Source organism: Protobothrops mucrosquamatus, unplaced genomic scaffold (genome assembly GCF_001527695.2).
Source record: "Protobothrops mucrosquamatus isolate PMUCROS unplaced genomic scaffold, P.Mucros_1.0 scaffold1, whole genome shotgun sequence".
Taxonomy (NCBI): Eukaryota; Metazoa; Chordata; class Lepidosauria; order Squamata; family Viperidae; genus Protobothrops; species Protobothrops mucrosquamatus.
In genome coordinates this window covers 3,624,085-3,643,387 of record NW_015386388.1, presented here as the reverse complement: position 1 = coordinate 3,643,387, position 19,303 = coordinate 3,624,085, and the positions used below count along the sequence as shown (strand labels likewise).

Sequence of the window (19,303 nt, the reverse complement as noted above, 5' to 3'; positions counted from 1 at the left end):
TTATCAGATCTTCTGCTCTAATTGTTTTATTTTAAGTATTTTAAAAAGAGTGTGGTCATATGTAATTCTGCTTAGCATTTTAAGCTGCATCCAATCGGATACATTACATCCAAAAACTCCTCACTCCACATGACTGACTGTTTAGGGCAAGTGGCATAAGTGATATTATGAATATCATGATGTCATCACGCAAATAACACAATAGAAAACTCTACTTAACCTGAGCGATGGCTCAGTGGTTGAAGATGCTGAGCTTATCAGCTGGAGAACTGACAGCCCAGGTTGGAGACCTGAGCTCTGCACAATGGGGATTACTTGTTCCAGCTCCTGCTCATCTAGCAGTTCAAAAGCATGCAAATGCAAGTAGATAAATAGGTACCACTTTGATGGGAAGGTAATAGTCTTCCAGGAGCCTTTGGCATATAGCCATGTTGGCCAGAAACAGAAACAGAAAATGTTTTTGGACAACACTGGCTCCCTCGATCAAGAAACAGAGATGAGCACTGTGCCCTTTAATCTGACACGACTAAAAGAGAAATCTTTGCCTTTAACGCTCATTCATTTTTCTATTATTATTATTTTTTGGGGGGGGAGAGAAATGGAAGTGAAAGGTGGTTTAGTCATTATCTGAAATATCTGGAGTCCACTGGAGTTGGACAGTGAATAAATTTAAATAAACAAATAATTTTATGACTGGTTCAAATTTTACCTCTTGCACCTTTCCTAACTCCACAACTCGTAACATATTTAGGCTGCAAAGTTACCAGTAATTTTTAAAAATCTTAAATAATGATTTTTCAGAGGAGTTTGGGGCAATTTGGAAGGACCTCATTTTGTTCTCCAGGTGCTTCTTACTTCTAACAAAATTGGTATACACACCCACACAGTTTACCCACACAGCTTTTCATTTGTTTGTTTAAAGTAGGACTGCAGCAATCCTAAATTTCACAGCCATAACTCTTTGGCTTGCACAGAATTGGTATGCTTTCATTACTTCAGGACAGTTGGTATGCTTTCATTATCTACAGGACAGTTGGAGAGTATAGCTTGAGCGCCATAGTCAATCACTGTGTTTGGAGATGAGTTTTGGCTTTAGCAGCAAATTCTGCTTTGTGCTTCCACCTACTCCACAACTCCAGAACTTGGCCCAAAATTGATGAAGTTTTAGTCAATTAAATTACAAAATACAGATGTCTGAAAACAAAAATGCCTGCCGATAGAAACCTAGCACACCAGGAAGAACAGTTCTAGTTTAGCCCCTTTGTTATATTTTTTATTTAGAAGGAATGTTTAAACATGTGAAAGTATGACTCTTTAACCTGCTTCTGAAGCATTGCAATCCATTCTACAGACTTAACATTCTGTTATTTCATTTTATTAGGTTTAATATGTTCTTAGTTACTGAATGTTTTGCATACTATGAGTGAGAGATGCACATAAATAACATTGCATCTGTCATTTAAAAAAAAGACAATGAAAGCAAAGAACGATGGCTATTATTGAAACATGGAAGGAGGAGTAAAACTGAAAAGCGAACCATGATTTGACTTTCAGACACAGTGCCTATCTGCTATGTATTGTGGAAGTTAGGTTCACATCAGAAATTAAGGTTCCAGTAGAGTCCATATATATTAATTGAAGATTTGATTTGAAGATTATTAACAACTGAACAATCAAGAAAAATGTCAAAGATTATAATCATATAGACACATTTCAAGAATTTTTTTTTTTGAAAATCACCCCTTGCATATTTTGCAAACACAGATAAAAGATATTGTTTTAATCTGGTAAATTAAAGCAGGCTTCCAAGGGCAAGATTTTGGTCTTGCAGGTCAAATAAAGCAGATTGTTCTCATTTAGTGATGTAATGGTATGTGAGAAAGATGTTGGGAGACCGGGCCAAGAGATACTGCCTAGGGAGCAGTCAGATAAGAGAGAGGCAAGAAGCTCAGAAGAGATTTCTTGGGCTGTAAAGAAGATGGTAGGAAATTTACACTTCCAGACTTGCAAGATTTTGTTAGCTTTACACTAAAGTAGAATTAGCTCATCTAGTCCTGTTTCCTTTCAGGACTATCTAGTAAGACTGACAAATGATCACAATCAAGACTGGCAACTCGGTTGTTAAACGAAGCAGTCACATTGCAACTGTGTTATGATCTCAATTCAGATTTTCTTTGCTTTACAGACATGTGGAGGTCATAAATGCGAAGAGTGGTAGCAAAATTATGGTTTAATCATCATTGTTACCGCAAATGATTGCTAAATGAGGCAGCTGCTAAACGAGAATTATCTGTAAATAAAAAGGACATGCACGGTCCCTAAGACAGCCTCAAACTAATGGGAGTTAACTATATGTTCCACACATTTTCCCCCAAGCAAAGCTTCCAGCCATGCTGTTGAGGGATTATGAGAATTGGAGGCCAATGTATCTGGATCAAGTTAAAAGAGAGTACCATAAAATACTCATAAAAATAATGGTGTTATATGTTATGATTTATTTTCTAATCACAAACTTTCCATAATAATAAAGTTTCTATGTGCTGTAGATATATTAAAAGTCAGGATAATCTCTGCCTGCAGTTTTGAAAGCTGATGAACATAAAACAAAAAGAATGAGGAAAAAACTAAAATAGAGCAAGACAGCAGTTCTCTTCTGGCTGAGGAATGAAGTCCGGTTGGTCTTAGTCTTGCTATAGCCTCCTTTTGACCCTAAGTCTCCTCATAGATGAAAGAAGCCAGATCTGCTTCCTTTCTGCTGTCCCCTGGCAGATACATTATGAACTTAAACCCAATACTCATTCTCTGTAGAAAAATCTGGGAAGAATTTTCTAAAGAGGAAACTAACTACAACTTGCCAGATTCTTGGAGGAAATGAAAGAAAACCAAGAACCTTTTTAGTGCAGATATAGGGCTCTCTGTCTCTTTTCCTAGCCTTGTGGTATGCTTCGTTTTACACAGATCATTCTTTAACTGTATGCACAGTAACGTCTTTCCATTTAGGTAACAGGCAACAAAGCTGCTAAAACCTTATGAAAAGAGTTTTCTTCAATGTGGTTTATCCAAAGAGCGAATGTATATGAATGCGAAATAATCCCATCTACTTTTTTATTTTTATGAGAAAAGAATGAAAAATGTTATTTCTAATTTGTATTTCACATGGACACACCTCTTCAGATCTGTAAAAATGGAAATAAATATGTTCCACAGCTGGCTAGAGAATTCTGGGAGTTGAAAAGTTACCAAGATTGGAAATTCTGGTTTATATTCTTTGTTTAGCCTCTATTTAAAAACAAATCAAATAAACACTGCTGATGGGTGGATTAATGTAAAATTATTGCCATGCTGCTGCATTCACTTTAAAAAACCTCTCAAGAATTAAAATTAAGAGTTTTGAACAGTATATTTTAATAAGAGGGAAAATGAAAAAATGTTGACCATGGCCAGGAAGAGATTGGCTAAACGGGGATAGAAAAAAAATCACACAAGGGGGAAAGATGTGGTCTGGCATTCTTTTGCATTTACCAGTCCACACGTGATTCCCTCTTGCCCCATGACCCACTGTGGCCTCACCTTTAGAATCCCGCCCCCAGCTCTTTAGTGGTTTATCTTCCTATTGCAGGCTCTGCTATTTGACATTCGATATCCTGAGCTGCCCCATGACTGCCTTTTCTGGACTAGTGAAAAGCATTAAAAAAAACAAACACAACCCCCCCCTCAATAGGTTCAAGTCAAAGTTGGATACATTCTGGGGATATTGTTTTATTTAAATTTGTCAAAGCAGGTTTCTCCCATCTCCTTTAATTTCTCCTATCTTTCCAAACCTCTGGAATATCAACTCTGTGTTATATAAGTATAATAATAACTTTGAGAGCCAGTTTGGTCAAATGATTAAGGGATCAAGTTAGAGTCCAGGAACTCTGATATCTAATCCCGCCTTAGGCATGAAAACTGGTTGGGTGGCTATGGGCCAGTCACTCTCAGCCCAATTTACCTCACAAGGTTGTTGTGGGGAAAATAAAGTGAAGTAAGGAGTATTAGATATGTTCACTGCCTTAGTTATTTATAAAAATAATAAAGGCATGATATAAATAAATACATAAACAAACAATAAATACATTTTTAAGAAAACTCAGTTGGAATAATTGTTCCACTACTAAAGTCTAATTAATAATGTGATCTAAGAGGAATTTCCAAAGAAATACATGGTTGAGTACAAGATAGGAAGTTAACAGAGATCCTGTCCCCTTAAATCTTTATGGAGATTTGCAAATCTCCATAAAAAGGCTTACAAATGGTAATGCCAGACCTTCCAAATTCGTAACTGACAAAGCCAAACAGATCTGTGGCTATCAGCTGGATTTGGCATTATATGATTTTTCTGCCTGCTTAGGACAGTGGAAAAACAGAACAATCCTGCTGTAGTTATTACAAAGTGCTATCATCTTTGGATGGATCGTTTTCTACCAAGTAAAAGTTCTGTTCTTACAGCAAAGGAAAGAATCCTAAAAAGTGAGTCACTTCCTCAATATCCTGCTGGCAGGACTACAAGGAAATGTACTGTCTTCTAGTATCACAGAAGAGATAAGCATATTGATCTCAAAAATTCTGAGCACTGGCACACTTGGAAGAGATGCTTACCTGACATATTGCTTTTCACCGAACATTGGCTGCTTTTTCTTTTACGTTTCCCATCCGGCCACCTTCAGAGAAGAGAAAAAGGAGAGAATCTATCAGAAATATGGAGTTTTGTGCATTCAATTTATCTTTCTTGCTCATCTGCTCAAACCTTATCCCCTGCCTCAAAACGTTCCCAAATCACCAGAGCTCAGCTCACCCTTTTTCTTCATGGTGCAGCATTTCCATTATCCTACACTCTTTAAGAAATCAGGAGGTGTGAGCAGTACAAGGGGACTTATCTGAGAAGAACAGAAGTGATAAAGAGGTTGGGAAGATGTTTTAATGCACATATGTATGGTTAACCCCCTCTAGGGCCAAGATTCCCATGCTATCCTTCACACAAGTAAGAGTCCTGCTACACTATTCTTACCTCAAGCTAGAATGGACTATATGCAGGAGATCAAAAAAAGGGAAGTTAAATTATCAGAAGGCACTTAAAAGAAGCTAACCCAACTCAACCCAAGGTCTTAGTTCTTGCACTGAGATCTATGGCTGCCCTAAAAAGAAGTGAGAGGTTGTCATGATAGCATTACACTTGCCCAAGAAGCTCAGGGTGATTGTTCCATTTAATCTTGTGACAACTTTTTAGTATAGGTTAGGACTTAACGACATAACCTATCCAAAGTTAACTGGCCTAGGTGAAATCTTCTGCCTTAAGATAATACCTTGCTGGAGTAAGAAAATGTGATAGAAAGAAAGGTGTAAAGTTAAAAGAATCCTTTTGGCAGCTGAACCATAGGTGTCTATGAAAGGGAGGAGGAAAAATTCATGAAATATTGGAAATTCCTGCTACTACAAAAAAATAGAGTCTCAATTCAGCTAATATTTGCAAGTATACCCAATATTTTGTGTATATGTATTTAATTTGCATTATTAAACTTGGATGGTATACTTTAATAATTTGAAAAGAAGATTCAAATTACAGTATTTGGGGAAAAGCCTAATTAAAGATTGTTATAAATTGCCAGGAATATATATTTTTTAAAGAAAAGAATAGATGATTTATTGATTACTGACCCAAACTCTAATGAATAGTCAAGGAAAATTTATCAAAACTGTCTATTATCCAATTGTCTGAAATTAAATTAACTACCAAAAATCCTATGAAACTTTAAATGTTTCAGTAATTTGAGTACAGTATAGTATGCAGCATATTATAAAATATTCTGAGAATATTTTTTTTCTAGTCAAAGAACTGAGAAATTGTTTTTAGAGAAAATAATCTTTAAAATAAATGTTAGAAATTTCTGTTAATAGTTTTTCCAAAGATTTCAGGCAATTAGAAACAGCTGAAAAAAAATGATCTTGCATGTATAATTTATATGCATGTATGACTGAGATAAAAATTTTATGTAGGTAGAATATTCTTAGAAAAAATGATTTTTTATTAAAATATAAACTATATTTCTCTGCAAAATATGTACCGATACTCCTTATTTATAACCATTCATTTAGCAGTCATTTGAAGTTACAACAGCACTTAAATGTGAGAAAAAGGCCCTAAAACCGGGTATGACTCATTTAACAACTGCCTTGCTTAGAAATGGCAATCCTAGTCCCAACTGAGGTAAAAAAATCAAGGACTACCTGTACATAGGCTACATGCCCATAATCCAGTGAAAATCTGGTTTTTAATTATTTCAAATTATAGACCCTGTGCACTTTTTTCTAATATACCACCAAAGAAACTGAATATTCTTAGCACTGTTAGAGAAGGGGCAGAATTTATAGCTTCCATTGTAGAGAATTTAGTATTTCAAACAATTAGTATGTTATAGCAGGTTAAGATGTTAGACTAATCAGACTGAAATCTGCTATCGGCCAAGGAAATTCTCTTTGTATCTTGAGTTAGTAGCTCTCTTCCAACCCAATTTATCTCACTGAGTTGATATAAAGATAAAATGAAGACATAGGGTATAAGCTGCCTTGAATTCCTTGGGGAAAGACATTATAAAGCAAAGTAAATACATGAATTTCTCGTACTAGATTGAGCTACATGAACCTAGAGAGCCAGTTTGGTGTATGATTAAGGCATTAGGCTAAAAATTGGGAAACTGGGAGTTCTAGTGCCATCTTGGACATGAAGCCAGCTAGGTGACCTGGGGTCAGCCATTTTTTCTCAGCCCTAAAAAACAGGAAATTGTAAACCACTTCTGAAAAACCTTGCAAAGAAAAGTGCAGGGACTTGTCCATTCTCTTAGAATTAGACACAATTGTACAAAAGAAAAAAAATGAACTTATCCATCTGTGTTCATAATTACATCAGTTTAGCCCCTAATATCACTCTCTCCCCATCTTAGTTTCAAGATGATTGTGAGCAAGGGAGGAAATTATTTTCCAGAAGAAGAAGGCTACAAAGATTAAGCCTGAATGCCATCTAAAATGCAGCAGGGTTGACTAAGACAAAGAATTTCAAGGTTTATCCACTATCTATATAAATAAAAATGTAAATGTTCGTTTGTTCAAAATCTTAAATCTCCGAAAGTTCTTCACCGATTGCTTTGAAATTTTGACACAATGTTGCATTCGAATACGCACGTGTTTTTATATACCTATATTATATAGATGTCACACCTGTGACAGGTAAAAATGTGCTTTTTGAAAAACAGCGCCATCTGTTGGACATAAAAGCAACACATGCTACGATTTTACCATTCCATTTCAATGTTTCCGATTTACGATCCATTTATGATTTCCAAATTTCCAGTTTTACGATTCCATTTCAATGTTTCCGATTGCATCATTGTTAAATTGAATTTTCATAGATTTCGATTTATTTTCATTTTGATTTAATTATTTAGTGTGGCATTGCGTTGGAATTGATGCACAGACAATGGAACAACAAAAAAATATTGTATACCCACAAGCATTGTGAATTAAACATATTAGAAACGTGCGCTTTCTCTTTTCTTTCTTTTCCATTTAACCAGACTGAGCCACAGCAACGCGTGGGCTGGGTACAGCTAGTATAAGAATATATTCTTTGCAACATGTGATCTTGTGGGCAGTTCTGTTGAGCAAATTGTTACCCACTGAAAAAAGCAATCCAGGTATTTAATGGGACTGTCCTAAGAGGCCTCCCTCTTGATGTTTATTGAAAACCTTCAGAAGAGGAAGCACCAAAAGAGACTTCTTAATGTGCCAGAGGAGAAAAATACCATAGATATTGAAGTCTGATTCTATGCTGAAGCAGTAATTGAGATGAAGCATTGTTATTTCTCCCTTATAGTACTGGCAGGCTTGTCAGCTAGCAGCTTAGTTAAGAGTGGAAGCAGCAGGTAGATCTCCCATTGTGAGCAGTTAGCATAGCATTCTGCTAATGGTCACTCCAAATTGCAAAGGATTGACTTTTTTATGGGGAGGGTCTATTATAGTGATACAGGTAACATCTTGCCTAGACTCTGAGGTAAAAAGGTATAACGCTTTCCTAGCTATCTCTGGATATCTGTGGTCTTGATCCATGCTTCTTGACTCTTCAAGGAATCTTGAGAGGTATGATGAATTGGAATGAGAGGTAGTTAACACGTCTGTTAGGAAAAAATAGATGCTATTGGTTTTGTGGTATACCCTGCCTGAAAAGATCCATTTTGGAGCTCTTTGTATGGGACAACTATGGCTCTGTATCTAATCTCAAATTCTTGGGTGTGATTAGGAGATTGTAGTCAGGGTACAGCTGCAGAACACCTTAGATCAGTGGTGGCGAACCTATGGTACACGTGCCAGAGGTGGCACTCGGAGCCCTCTCTGTGGGCACAAATGCTGTTGCCCCAGCCCCGCCTCGCCCTGCAACCCCCTCCTCACCACAGCCTGCCTGGAGGAGAGGCTCCCCCAGGTGTGGCCCACGCAGAGCAGCACAGCCAAGCACATGGCAGCTGGGCAGCAGGGGCAAGACTCCGCCCTCACGCCCCATCATGTGCAGATGATGCTGCAGGGTGCAGGCAGAGGGTGTGGCCACCATGGTGCTACAAGGCTGCCTGGGCAATCTGTGGTGAGTGGCCCTGTGGAGGGGTGGGCCAGGGGGCGGGGCGGTTTTTGGGCACTCGGTCTCTAAAAGGTTCGCCATCAGTGCCTTAGATGAACCAGATTATTTGGATCATTTTCACTTAAGATTCAAGCTTGGATATGGGATGGACCATCTTCAGTTGCCCTCTGGATAACCTTTAATGGGATTTGAGAAACCTGCCCATCACAGTATTTTTGGATTTCTCAACAGCCCTCAATAGCATTAGCCTGGTATCCTTCTTGGCATTGGCAGGAAGGGATTCAGAATTGGAACACTCATTCAGTGACCATTTAAAGTTATGGTGATGTTGAACAAGGAGGACTTATGATGGGTTCTCATATTGCAGCTCTCACAGCATCCCATAATCATATGGGGTGCTTAGCAACTGGCTTGCAATTATAAATCACAGTCTTCCCCAGCCACACAATTCCCATTTGTGACCTTCACTGCTGGTTTCTGATGAGCAAAGTCAAGGGGGAAACCAGCAGGAGATTATAAATGGTAATCACTTGACTGGGAGATGCTGTGATTGCTCAGAATATGCCTGATAACAGAAACTGGGATTGCTGCAACTGCTATCATAAATTGGTGCAATTATGTGATATCATACCTTATAACCACGTTGCTTAGCAAATGAGTTTACAGTTCCAATTACCATTGTTAAGCAAGGACTACCTATACTTCTGCTCTTTTTCTTCAATGGACAGTTCCACTCAAGAGATGGGGGATGAGAGAACGGCCAAGGAGTTGCTCTCTGTGGAATGCTGCAAGGCTCAGTTTCTCTCCTCTACTTTTTTATATTTACATGAAGCTGCTGGGAAGTTTGTTGCGCAAACAGCAAAAGACATTTTGTTGAAATCTTGGCCTAGTGTCTGAAGGCTGTGAAGGATCTGGGTAGGGTTCGCATTTTTTTCACTGAGCGATATCTTCAGAATTGCCATTTGACAGTGCAGCGCCACTTCTGAAAGAGCAGATCTATATCTCTGGGATCCTTCTGAACCTGCAGCTACTGCTTGATGGTCAGATGGAAGCTGGAGCCAGGGGACCTTTGTGCAGCAATGGCTGGTACACAAGGTGCAGACTTACCTGAAGCAAAAGACCTCCTGATGGTTAATTTACCACTTGTCTGGATTACTACAATGTGCTTAATATGGGGCTGCCTTTGAAAAACACTCAGAAATTTAAATTGCTCCAGAATGCAGCAATCCAGGTGTTGGTTGCTACAGGCCAATATGGGCATATACTAATCTTCATTTTCTTTTATCTGTGTATTATGAATATTTTACTGTGAGAAACATTAAACAGAGCAAAATAAAAGTATGATAATGATTAATTATAATTAGAAATTCTGCATGACATTAGTACTTATTCTCCCACCCCTCCATGGTGATCTTAACATTAGTGAAATTTTGACTTATCATCATCATCATCATCATCATCACTGTCATTACAACATATTACAGGGAATAGACTCTTCTTCATTTAATAGCCTGGGTTCGTCTCCCCCAACAGAGTGAGTAAGTGTGCAGAAATGTATGTCTCTCCACTAGCTTTTCCTTCCAAAATAAATTCCAAAGACAAAATGTCCTTTTTGGCCTAGATCAAAAACAACAACAAACGGTGACCTCAGCTGAAGCTCCACCAATCATCTGCCAGTCCTAGCACTCTCATTTGCATGTAGATATCTTATTGGCAGTTGTGGTGCTAAATGGAATGCAGAAGGCAGAGTGAGGAAGACACCCTGTTGGACCTCTTTGCAACCTGCGTATTCATAAAGTACTGAATTGGGAGGGGGAGTCCCATGTTTCTGCAATTTCATAGCACTTCAATTTTTAAAAAAATTCCCAGCCTATTTGCAAACTATTTTTAAAAACTTGGCAAAGAGGAATGTTTCTAGTGATTTCTGAAATCACCCCGTAAGACTGAGCTCAGGTGGGTCTTTTTAGATAAAAGGTCCCATGAAATCATTACAGATAAAATCCTATGAACAAAACAGAAATGCACCAAATATAGCCCAAATGCCAGGGAGATTTCTCCTCAGGATTAAATAACAGAGCAAGAAAGATGCAGCAACAGATAATAGTAATAATAATACGTAGCTGCAAGCTCCCAAAATGGTTGTTAGAGCATGAATTCTTCTGAAAAGGATTTACAAGAAATGAAAAATAGCTCTCATTCAGCAGCCACAGTGTCAACTGATTACCTGGAAGCACAATTTGCTTTGACTTGGCTATCACAACTGTGATGAGAAGAACCACAATTGCCAATTTTATATCCTGGAATATGTATCTTTTATATACATATTGAGATTTCTGTACCAGAAATGGTATAGCATCTAGGCTCCCTACAAAATACTACCCATTAGGTAGGCCAATTGCACCCTAGATTCAGGAATTGAATCTCAGGGAAACTTAATCTTTCTCTTCTTTTTCTGCTAGGATTCCCTGTGCTTGGACTGTACCACTCAGACAACAGGGAGGCACCTGCACAATTTAATACTTCTCCATAGAGAAATAGCCCCTTAGCATGAAAAATTATATTTAAGAGAAAATGAGTTCATTTTGCCCCTACCGCACCCCCACCATAGACACACACCTGTTTACATATTTATAGTTAAATGGAATGGAAACTCCCATCTATAATACAAAGTGATTCAGCCCCAATGCAGGTTTATGCAGTGTTAAGAAATAGGGCTTCCACATCTGTCTCATAGGCATTTCAACAGAAATATACATCCAACCAAATGCAGCCTTAATGTTTGAATTACAGCAGCAGGATATGCAAAGGAAAGGCAGAAAAAATTAAAGCTGTTTGTCAGGGAAGCAGCCCAAAAGCAGCACAGGCTGGCAGTGTGTACGTGCACTTTGAGCAAACATTACATATCAGCATGTACACAATGCAGCTTCTAAAAAAAGACTATCGTGACTGCAAAGTTGAGGGGGAAGGCAAGACTGGTACGACCAGACTGATACCCCTCCCCATTTCTAAAGCACCCAACAGGATGTCCTCTCATCCACGTAAAACTTATAGGCACGGCTTGTACTAGGAGTTCCTGGAACCAGTGCCAGACTATGCTCTCTCTCGGCTGTTCCTCACAACAGCTTGCATGACGGCGCTTGGCTCTCTGCCAGCAAAGGAGGCCAGGACGGCACCTGAGGACAGTATGTGCCAGCAGCAGAACACGAAAGAAAGGCACAGAGATATTCTGCCTTATAGCCTTCGGGATTCCCCAGAGAGGTCGGAGAGGAGAAGAGAAAGAGCAGGGAATGCAATAAATTGTTTTTGATCCGGGTGCCAGCTTCTAGGGAAGGAAAAGAGACAGAATAGCCCTGTGAATTCCAGTGGGTGGGAAGGGAAGGGAAGGGAAAGGGAAAGACTTGGAGGAGATTCTGATTTGAAATATTTGTGTGCTAGAATGGAGACAGTGAGCTTTGGCTGCCAAGTTCAAATCTTCCCTGAATGTAAAATTCAGTAGGAAGTTTGAGTCATCACCATCTCTTAGATTTAGACTTGTTGTATAAGAATATATGGGCTGGATAAGGCACCCCTGTATGCTATGCTACACATTTTGAAGAGAAAAATAAGAGGGGGTGGTGGTGTTATAAATGCAGTAGATACTGTAAATATATATGCAGAAACTACCTTCCCCCCACCCCACATACATATCCATCTTTACAACAAGGGTCTCAACTAGATGCTTCTACCAAGCAAAATCAAAACTTGTTTTCCCATTGCATGATGGCCTATTGTGGAAAAATTGGATATTCAATCCATATACAGTATAGTCACTTGTTGGGATGGGATGCTACAGAAATCAAATCAAATCAAATCAATAAAGTGATAATTGCTCAGATAATGCCTTTGAAGATGGAAATGATTCTTTTTATGGCGGCCAAACTTATTTCTTTCTCTTTATGAAAGGATACACAACTCAAGAATAATGGATTTCTCGGATGGGCAAAAATAGAGAAGAACAGAGCATTTTATCTCAAACTTGTAAGCAAATCCTATCCCTAAGTGTTTGTGTATACTAGTTAATTAATTAATGAACTAGCTACTCAACACCTAAATAACTCTGGGCAAGTTATGCCAACATATGAAAAATATCACCAATCAAAGCAGCAAAGTCCCAAATCCAAACCCATAACCATTCCAACAAAAAAAGAAAAACACCATAAAAAGTGTCTCCACAATCATCCTATTCCCAAGACCTGGAAAAACAACTAAGTCTTCAATAATTTCCTGAAGTATATAAGGATGGGAGCCACATGAATCTTTGAGGACAGAGGGCAAAATGTCCAATAGAGTAGGCACACTTCTTGGGTTGTGTAACATGACATTGTTTAATTGACAGGACTCATAAGTATACCCACCCTGCTAGACAGAATTAGACATGCAAGGACAACTGGACACAAGCAGTTCATCAAAACATTAGGCCCTATGACATGAAATGGCTTTAAAGGTGATAACTAGCACCTTGAATTGAAAATGGAAGCCAACTGCCAACCAATGGAGTTCACAAAGCAGAAGGGTCGCATGGGCATAACATGATACTCCCATGACTGTACTTGCTGCCACATTCTGGACCAGTTGTAGTTTTAGAATGGTCCTTAAGGATAGCCCAATGAATAGCATGTTACAATAATCTAATCATGAGGTGACTAGGGCATAAGTGACAATCTCAAGGTCCTCCAGGACCAGTAAAAGGTACAAAAGTATCTGTGTGAAGGTCCCCTCTGCCACAGCTATAGGAGCAGGAGCTGAGAATCCAAGAGGAAAGCCAAATTGTGCATACATTTAATTTGAAGAGCTGCAACCCCACTGAGAATCAGCAACGGAATCCCTCTAATCTACACCCAGGAGGCCAAACAGACATAGCCACTTTATTTTGTAAGAATTGAACCTGAATTTGTTCTTTCCTTTCCAGATATGTATAGCTTCCAAACACTGGATTAGGACTTTGATTGCATTGCTTAGCTGGCCAGGCGTCAAGATGTACAGTTAGATATCATTCACATATTGACGATACGTGATCCCAAATTGGTGGATGACTTCACTCAGCAGTTTTATATAGATACTACACAGACAGGGAGAAAAGTATCAAACTCTGCAGCACCTCGCCATGAGGGGATCACACCCATGAGAGGCCATGGGTGTGATCTCTCTCCACCTGAAGCCAGTCATAGAGAAAGGATGAAAACTGTTGTAAAATAGAGGCTTCCATCCCTAAACTTTGAGGCCAGTTTGACAGTACTGGAAGCCACTGAGAGATTAAGAAATATGAAAATAGATTCACTACAACTATCCTAGCTTTGTTCTAGGGCATCAACAAGAGAGACCAATGCTGTCTCTATACTAATCCCTCCAGGGTCCTTCTGAGCTAGAGACCAATTCCGTCTCCACCATGTTGCCAAGAAAAGAAAGGTTAGAGACTGGAAGATAAGATCCAAGTCTATCTTTTTGAGGAGAGAAAACATACCAGTCTCCTTCAAGATTGAGGGGATCATCTCCTCAAAGAAACTAACATCAACATATAGATCCAATCACAAGTCATATCTTGGGTGGCTTTAGCCATCCAGAAGAGATCTGGATCTAACAAACAGGTGGGTGAAATAAAAGGCTAAAAAATCCTATCCACTTTCTTAGAAATCACAGAATCAAAGCTGCTTAAAATGCCTTGTCCTGGACACCTCGACTGGATTATGTTCAGTCAGAGTCCAACTGTTTGCAAATCGACCAAGTAATAAGAATATTCCCCACAGCAGCTCTGCAGATAGTCCTGCAGCCCTCTCCAGTGGCGACAATCTCCCTAAGCATGAATGCTGGGTAAACATTTGGCCACTTTTATCACTATAATATAATATCTAATACAGGTTCTTAATCACACTCAGTGGGGTTTGCTCTTCATCTTTTTTCCATAGCACATCAGGCATTTCTTTTTGCACTTCATCTGATGGAACTCCTCAGAAAACCAAGGCACGCTCAGCAGGAAAAGAGAGACCTCAAAAGGGAAATCTGGTCTGAGTCTCCAGTTGCATGTTCATTCTGGATTGCAACTAGAGCCTCAGTTGAACTGTTCATCAGAGAAAACCACAGATCCAGAAGAGGAACCCCCCCCCACTTTCTTATATTTTACACAAATTTATACTCTGCCATGTGCAATAAGTGAATAACTATTTACGCATCCTCTAATTTACATTTATCACAGAATGTAGAAATCTGGAAACAATATTATAAATATTCGAGAAAGGAAAGCATTTTGCAGTCAGTGTTCAAAATCCTTCCCTCACTTCCTATCTTAGATTCTCAACAGAATATGTAGGGATAATGCTTGCTAAATCACCACTTGCATGAAGCAGTGTCTGGAACTTCTCTGTCAAGGTTGTGCCTTTTGACCACCTGAAGAGTTCATTTTATTGATCATATCAGCCCCATCTAATTTCATTTCAATATCAAGGATCCAAGGGAAATTTAAGCCCCAGTAATCCTCATTTGAAAATTAAGCAGAGGTCAAGTTCCTGATGCTAATCTGAGCAGAGGGCAAAGGGATTTGTTGGCAGAGTTTTAGGGGAAGGCTACTGAATGTAAACACATACCAGGCAAAATCCAAACAAATCCAAACCTTTGAATTCTCCCAACTCTTACAAAATCACAGAAGTACAATACCACTTTTGTGCAGCAGGTGGCAGTGTGGTTTACTCCTATTAGCTCCGCCCAGAGTATGACTGTAGAAAAGTTTATCCTTGTTCAGCGTAATCACTAACATATTAAATAGTTTATTCATTTACTCATTGACATTTCACCCAACAATGGCTGTGTCTTATCAAGTCCATATTCAGAACCCCAACGGTCAAAAAGGCACCTCATGATAGTTGCCTTTGCATACAACATGCAAGTGGGTCAGTCAGTGAAAAGTCAGTCAAAGATTCAATGTTTAATTTAATTTAATCTTTGTTAGTTTTTTTATATGGATGGGATGTGGGAGGGGGGAGGAAGAGAGAGGCCTTGACCTGATGACCAAATCCAGCTTTGGGGGCTTATTTATTTTTTAATTTATTTTTCAATGTATTGGAGAACCCAGTAAAGGATCAGTTCAATAACTAAGTTAAGCTTGTGGAGACCAATCCAATAAAACAATTCTCAGAATGCTAATTTATGCAGCCAAGCCCATGTTTTATTATTTTCTATTGTCCAGCTCATGTACATCATGGACACAGATACTAATCCATATAGGTAAAGAGAAAAGCCTAAGGTCCATGTATATATCTTAGGATATTTATAAATGGGTTGTATGAACAGAAAACTATTGCCTCCAAGCTCTTCAGCTGTATTATACAGTTAATTTCTTCCCTTCATACAAGAGCATGAGAGAAGAGCTTCTCTGAAACAGGAAGTACTGTATCCTATTATTACATTCCTGGGTCAATTAATCATGGTGGCCTTGGGCAAGTGTTTCACCTGTCTTTTAGCCAAGACCAACCTTTAAAACTTTCCAGGAGTGATGGGTGTTGAAGTTGGATATTTCTGAATGATGTCTGATTAGATGAGTTGGAGGCTAGAATAAACAGCTCATATGAGAAGGTCAGGTGAAAGTTATACAGGAGGCTCTGATTCCATCACTTCCCAACAAATACCCTGAAAGAAGTAATTTAAAGTTGGAATTGCCAATGATCTGTTCCTTGAATTGAGTTACCTCATTCCTCTAATTCAGTGGTTCTCAACCTTTTCAATGCCGTGACCCCAACCGGTCATAAGTCGAGGACTAAACCGGTCGTAAGTTGAGGACCAAACCGGTCGTATGTCGAGGACTACCCAGCCGGTCGTAAGTCAAGGACTTTCCCTGCCTGGGAGCGCCGCGCATGTGTGGTTCCGCCCCCTGCACCGGCCGAGGCGTAGCTGGCAAGCGGCAGAGACGGAGCAGGCCGACCACCAGCTGGCCCAGCTCAAGGGAGGTAAGGCACCCGCCGGAAAAGGGGGAAAAAATGGCGGACAAAAAAAATGGCGGACAGCCTTGCTTGGCAACCCCCATGAAATGGTCGATCGACCCCAAATGGGGTCCTGACCCACAGGTTGAGAACCACTGCTCTAATTGTATAGGTCAAAGTTGGTTGGGAGAACAAGACCGGCTAACTTTAGATATGCCACCTTGAGCTCCTTACACAAAGAGGGGAATACCTGTATGATCAAAAGAAATATTAATATATATTTCATTGTGATGAATTTGGGCAAAATTGAGTGGCACCAAATACTGGGGCAAGATTTTCACAGACTAGAGGATGAGGTATTGGCATGCATCAACTCAACTTTGAAGTCAACCACTGCTAGATTCCTTATGCCTAGTGTTGTTATTAAGTAGAGTCCTTAGCAGTCTTAGTAAGTTTGTTCATTTGCACTTCAGTTGGTTGTTAAGATTGTGAATGCATGTTCTTTTAGAGTCTGAGACAATAATGCTTTGTGCTTATATGTGTCTGCCATGCCAACTTTACCATCGAGGGAAACATTGTTATTGCCCATTTTCAGATCACTGTCACTAGTTACACAGTGCAGGAATTGCATGATTTCTATTCAAATCTATTCCACATGACCTTTATCTGCAGGTCTCAATTTCTTCTGGAATGATGTTGCCTAATTAGATTCCCCCCCCCCCAAGATAGGTTATGGAACAAGGGTGCCATCTACTGGCCAGGTGTGCTCACCAGAAACTAACCACATGCAGACAGATTTAAAGGGGGGAGAGGAAGTGACTGGAGGAAAAAGAGCATTTTACAGGTTATCACTCACAAGATGAGGTCTCTTTTCCTGCTGCTGGAAAGCTCTTAAGCTCATAAATGAACACTGGTTTCAAATACTAAAGCATGGAGATATAGCTAGCCTGAAATATAATTAAAAAATTAGATTATGTTGCTCTTCACATTAACCCACATACACATAACAGAATACATTCTCTATTCATATGTATGTGTACAAAGAAACTGGGAGACTATGATTTCTAGTTCTGCCAGGTGGATTCCCTTGGGCCAGTCACAGGAAGGAGACAATAACAAACCAAACTGGAGAGCCAGTTTGATCTAGTGCAGGGCTGAGCATTTTACGGCCCCTGGGCCACATCTCGCCCTTTCGCTATCCTTGTCTAACTCACCCATCCAGTGAGGTGAACTGAAACTTAGATAATTCACGAAAGGGCAAGGAGAGAAAGTACTTTTCTGTGTCTGTGCAGCACTTGCCCCTTGGAGCAGCCTGAGGAGATGGCGGTGGTGGTGGCCATGGCAAGAAGGCACCCGGGCTCGGCCACTCACCACTGCCTTCTTGAAGTGCGGCCTTGTGGGCGAGTGGGTGGAGTGCAGCCAGCAGCTGTTGGTTCAGCCCTCCACAACAGTTCCCATTCCTCATGTGGCCCTTGGGAAAATTAATTGCCCACCCCTGGTCTAGTAGTTAAGGCACCAAGCTAGAAATCAGGAAACGGTTCTAGTTCTGCCTTAGACGTGAATGCCATCTGGATGACTTTGGGCCAGTCACTTTTTCTCACTCAACCCTTTCTCACAGGATTGTTGTAATATTGAAAATACGAGAAGGAGGAAGGAATATATCTGCTGTCCCTGAAAATCGAACATGAAGGACAAAAAAAATTTTTTTTAAAGGTAGATGATTCTATAATATAAATCAGGTTTGCTACCAACAAAAAAACCACCAAAAGAAGTACAGACTATTACAACTGCAATAATCAGTTAGAGACAAATTTCCCAGCCAGGGTGGAAACAAAGTTAAAAAAAACCAGTAAGTGAAGACATTGGTTGGTTGCCTTTTACACCTGTCTTTCCAAGTAAATCTCTTTTAAAAATTATCAACAATGGCTTCCGGTTTGAGTTCCTGTGCCGATGGCAGCTATTCTTTTGGCTGCCTGCCCCGAGGACGCGTAAAAGCCGCAGGAGCAGCGTCAAACAGCTGCTCCGTGGCTTGAATCCCCTTCCCCGGGCAAAGGGGAGGGGGGAGAGTTTCCCTGATAGGGGTAGAGCTCCCGAGCTCCCACAGTTTTATAGCTGTGGGGGTGGAGGTGAGTTCCCCCGGAGTCAGGGACTTTTCTCCGCGCTTTGGGCTGCCTCCGTTCCAAGAACGAAGCCAGACACGGACTCATCCTCTGCTCAAGGGAGATCGTGAGTAGACTTTGGAAGCAGACAGAGTGAGCCAGGTGCTTGGGAGAGGCATGGATAAGAGCCTTTAGCTCTGATTTTAATAACTTCTCCATCAAGATTAAAAGTTTAAGAAGGAAAAAAAAAAAGAGGAAAAAAAATGGCCGCGGAAGGGCGTTTTGCTCTTTAATAGAGACTTTCACTTATGGAGGACTTTCACTTTGGCTTTTACTTTCTGCTGGATTATTATTGTTTTAGAGTTACTGGACTGTAGGTGAACAAAATATCTGTTTTTGCTTTTTTTTGTGGCAGTTTCAAAAAAGAAGAACTTTATGGGACATTGTATTACATAAATTAAATTTGAGAAGAAGGGTAGTGAAAGTAAAATGGCTTCAAAGCGGGGGGGAACTTTTCCTCCTCCTCAGAAAGGCTTGAGCTCTTCTTCTCCAGCTGTACAGATATCACAGCAAACAAAACCTACTCCTCCACCCTCTCC

The 19,303-nt window shown here is 39.8% G+C and overlaps 1 protein-coding gene across 1 annotated transcript in view; it reads right to left on the bottom strand.

Moving 5' to 3' along the window:
• Positions 1 to 19,303, bottom strand: part of THRA (thyroid hormone receptor alpha) — a 185,617-nt gene that overhangs the window by 19,007 nt on the left and 147,307 nt on the right. Inside the window, exon 2 of the mRNA XM_015832199.1 lies at positions 4,639 to 4,700. Coding sequence (XP_015687685.1) covers positions 4,639 to 4,700 — 62 coding nt within the window. The remainder of the gene's footprint in view (positions 1 to 4,638; positions 4,701 to 19,303) is intronic.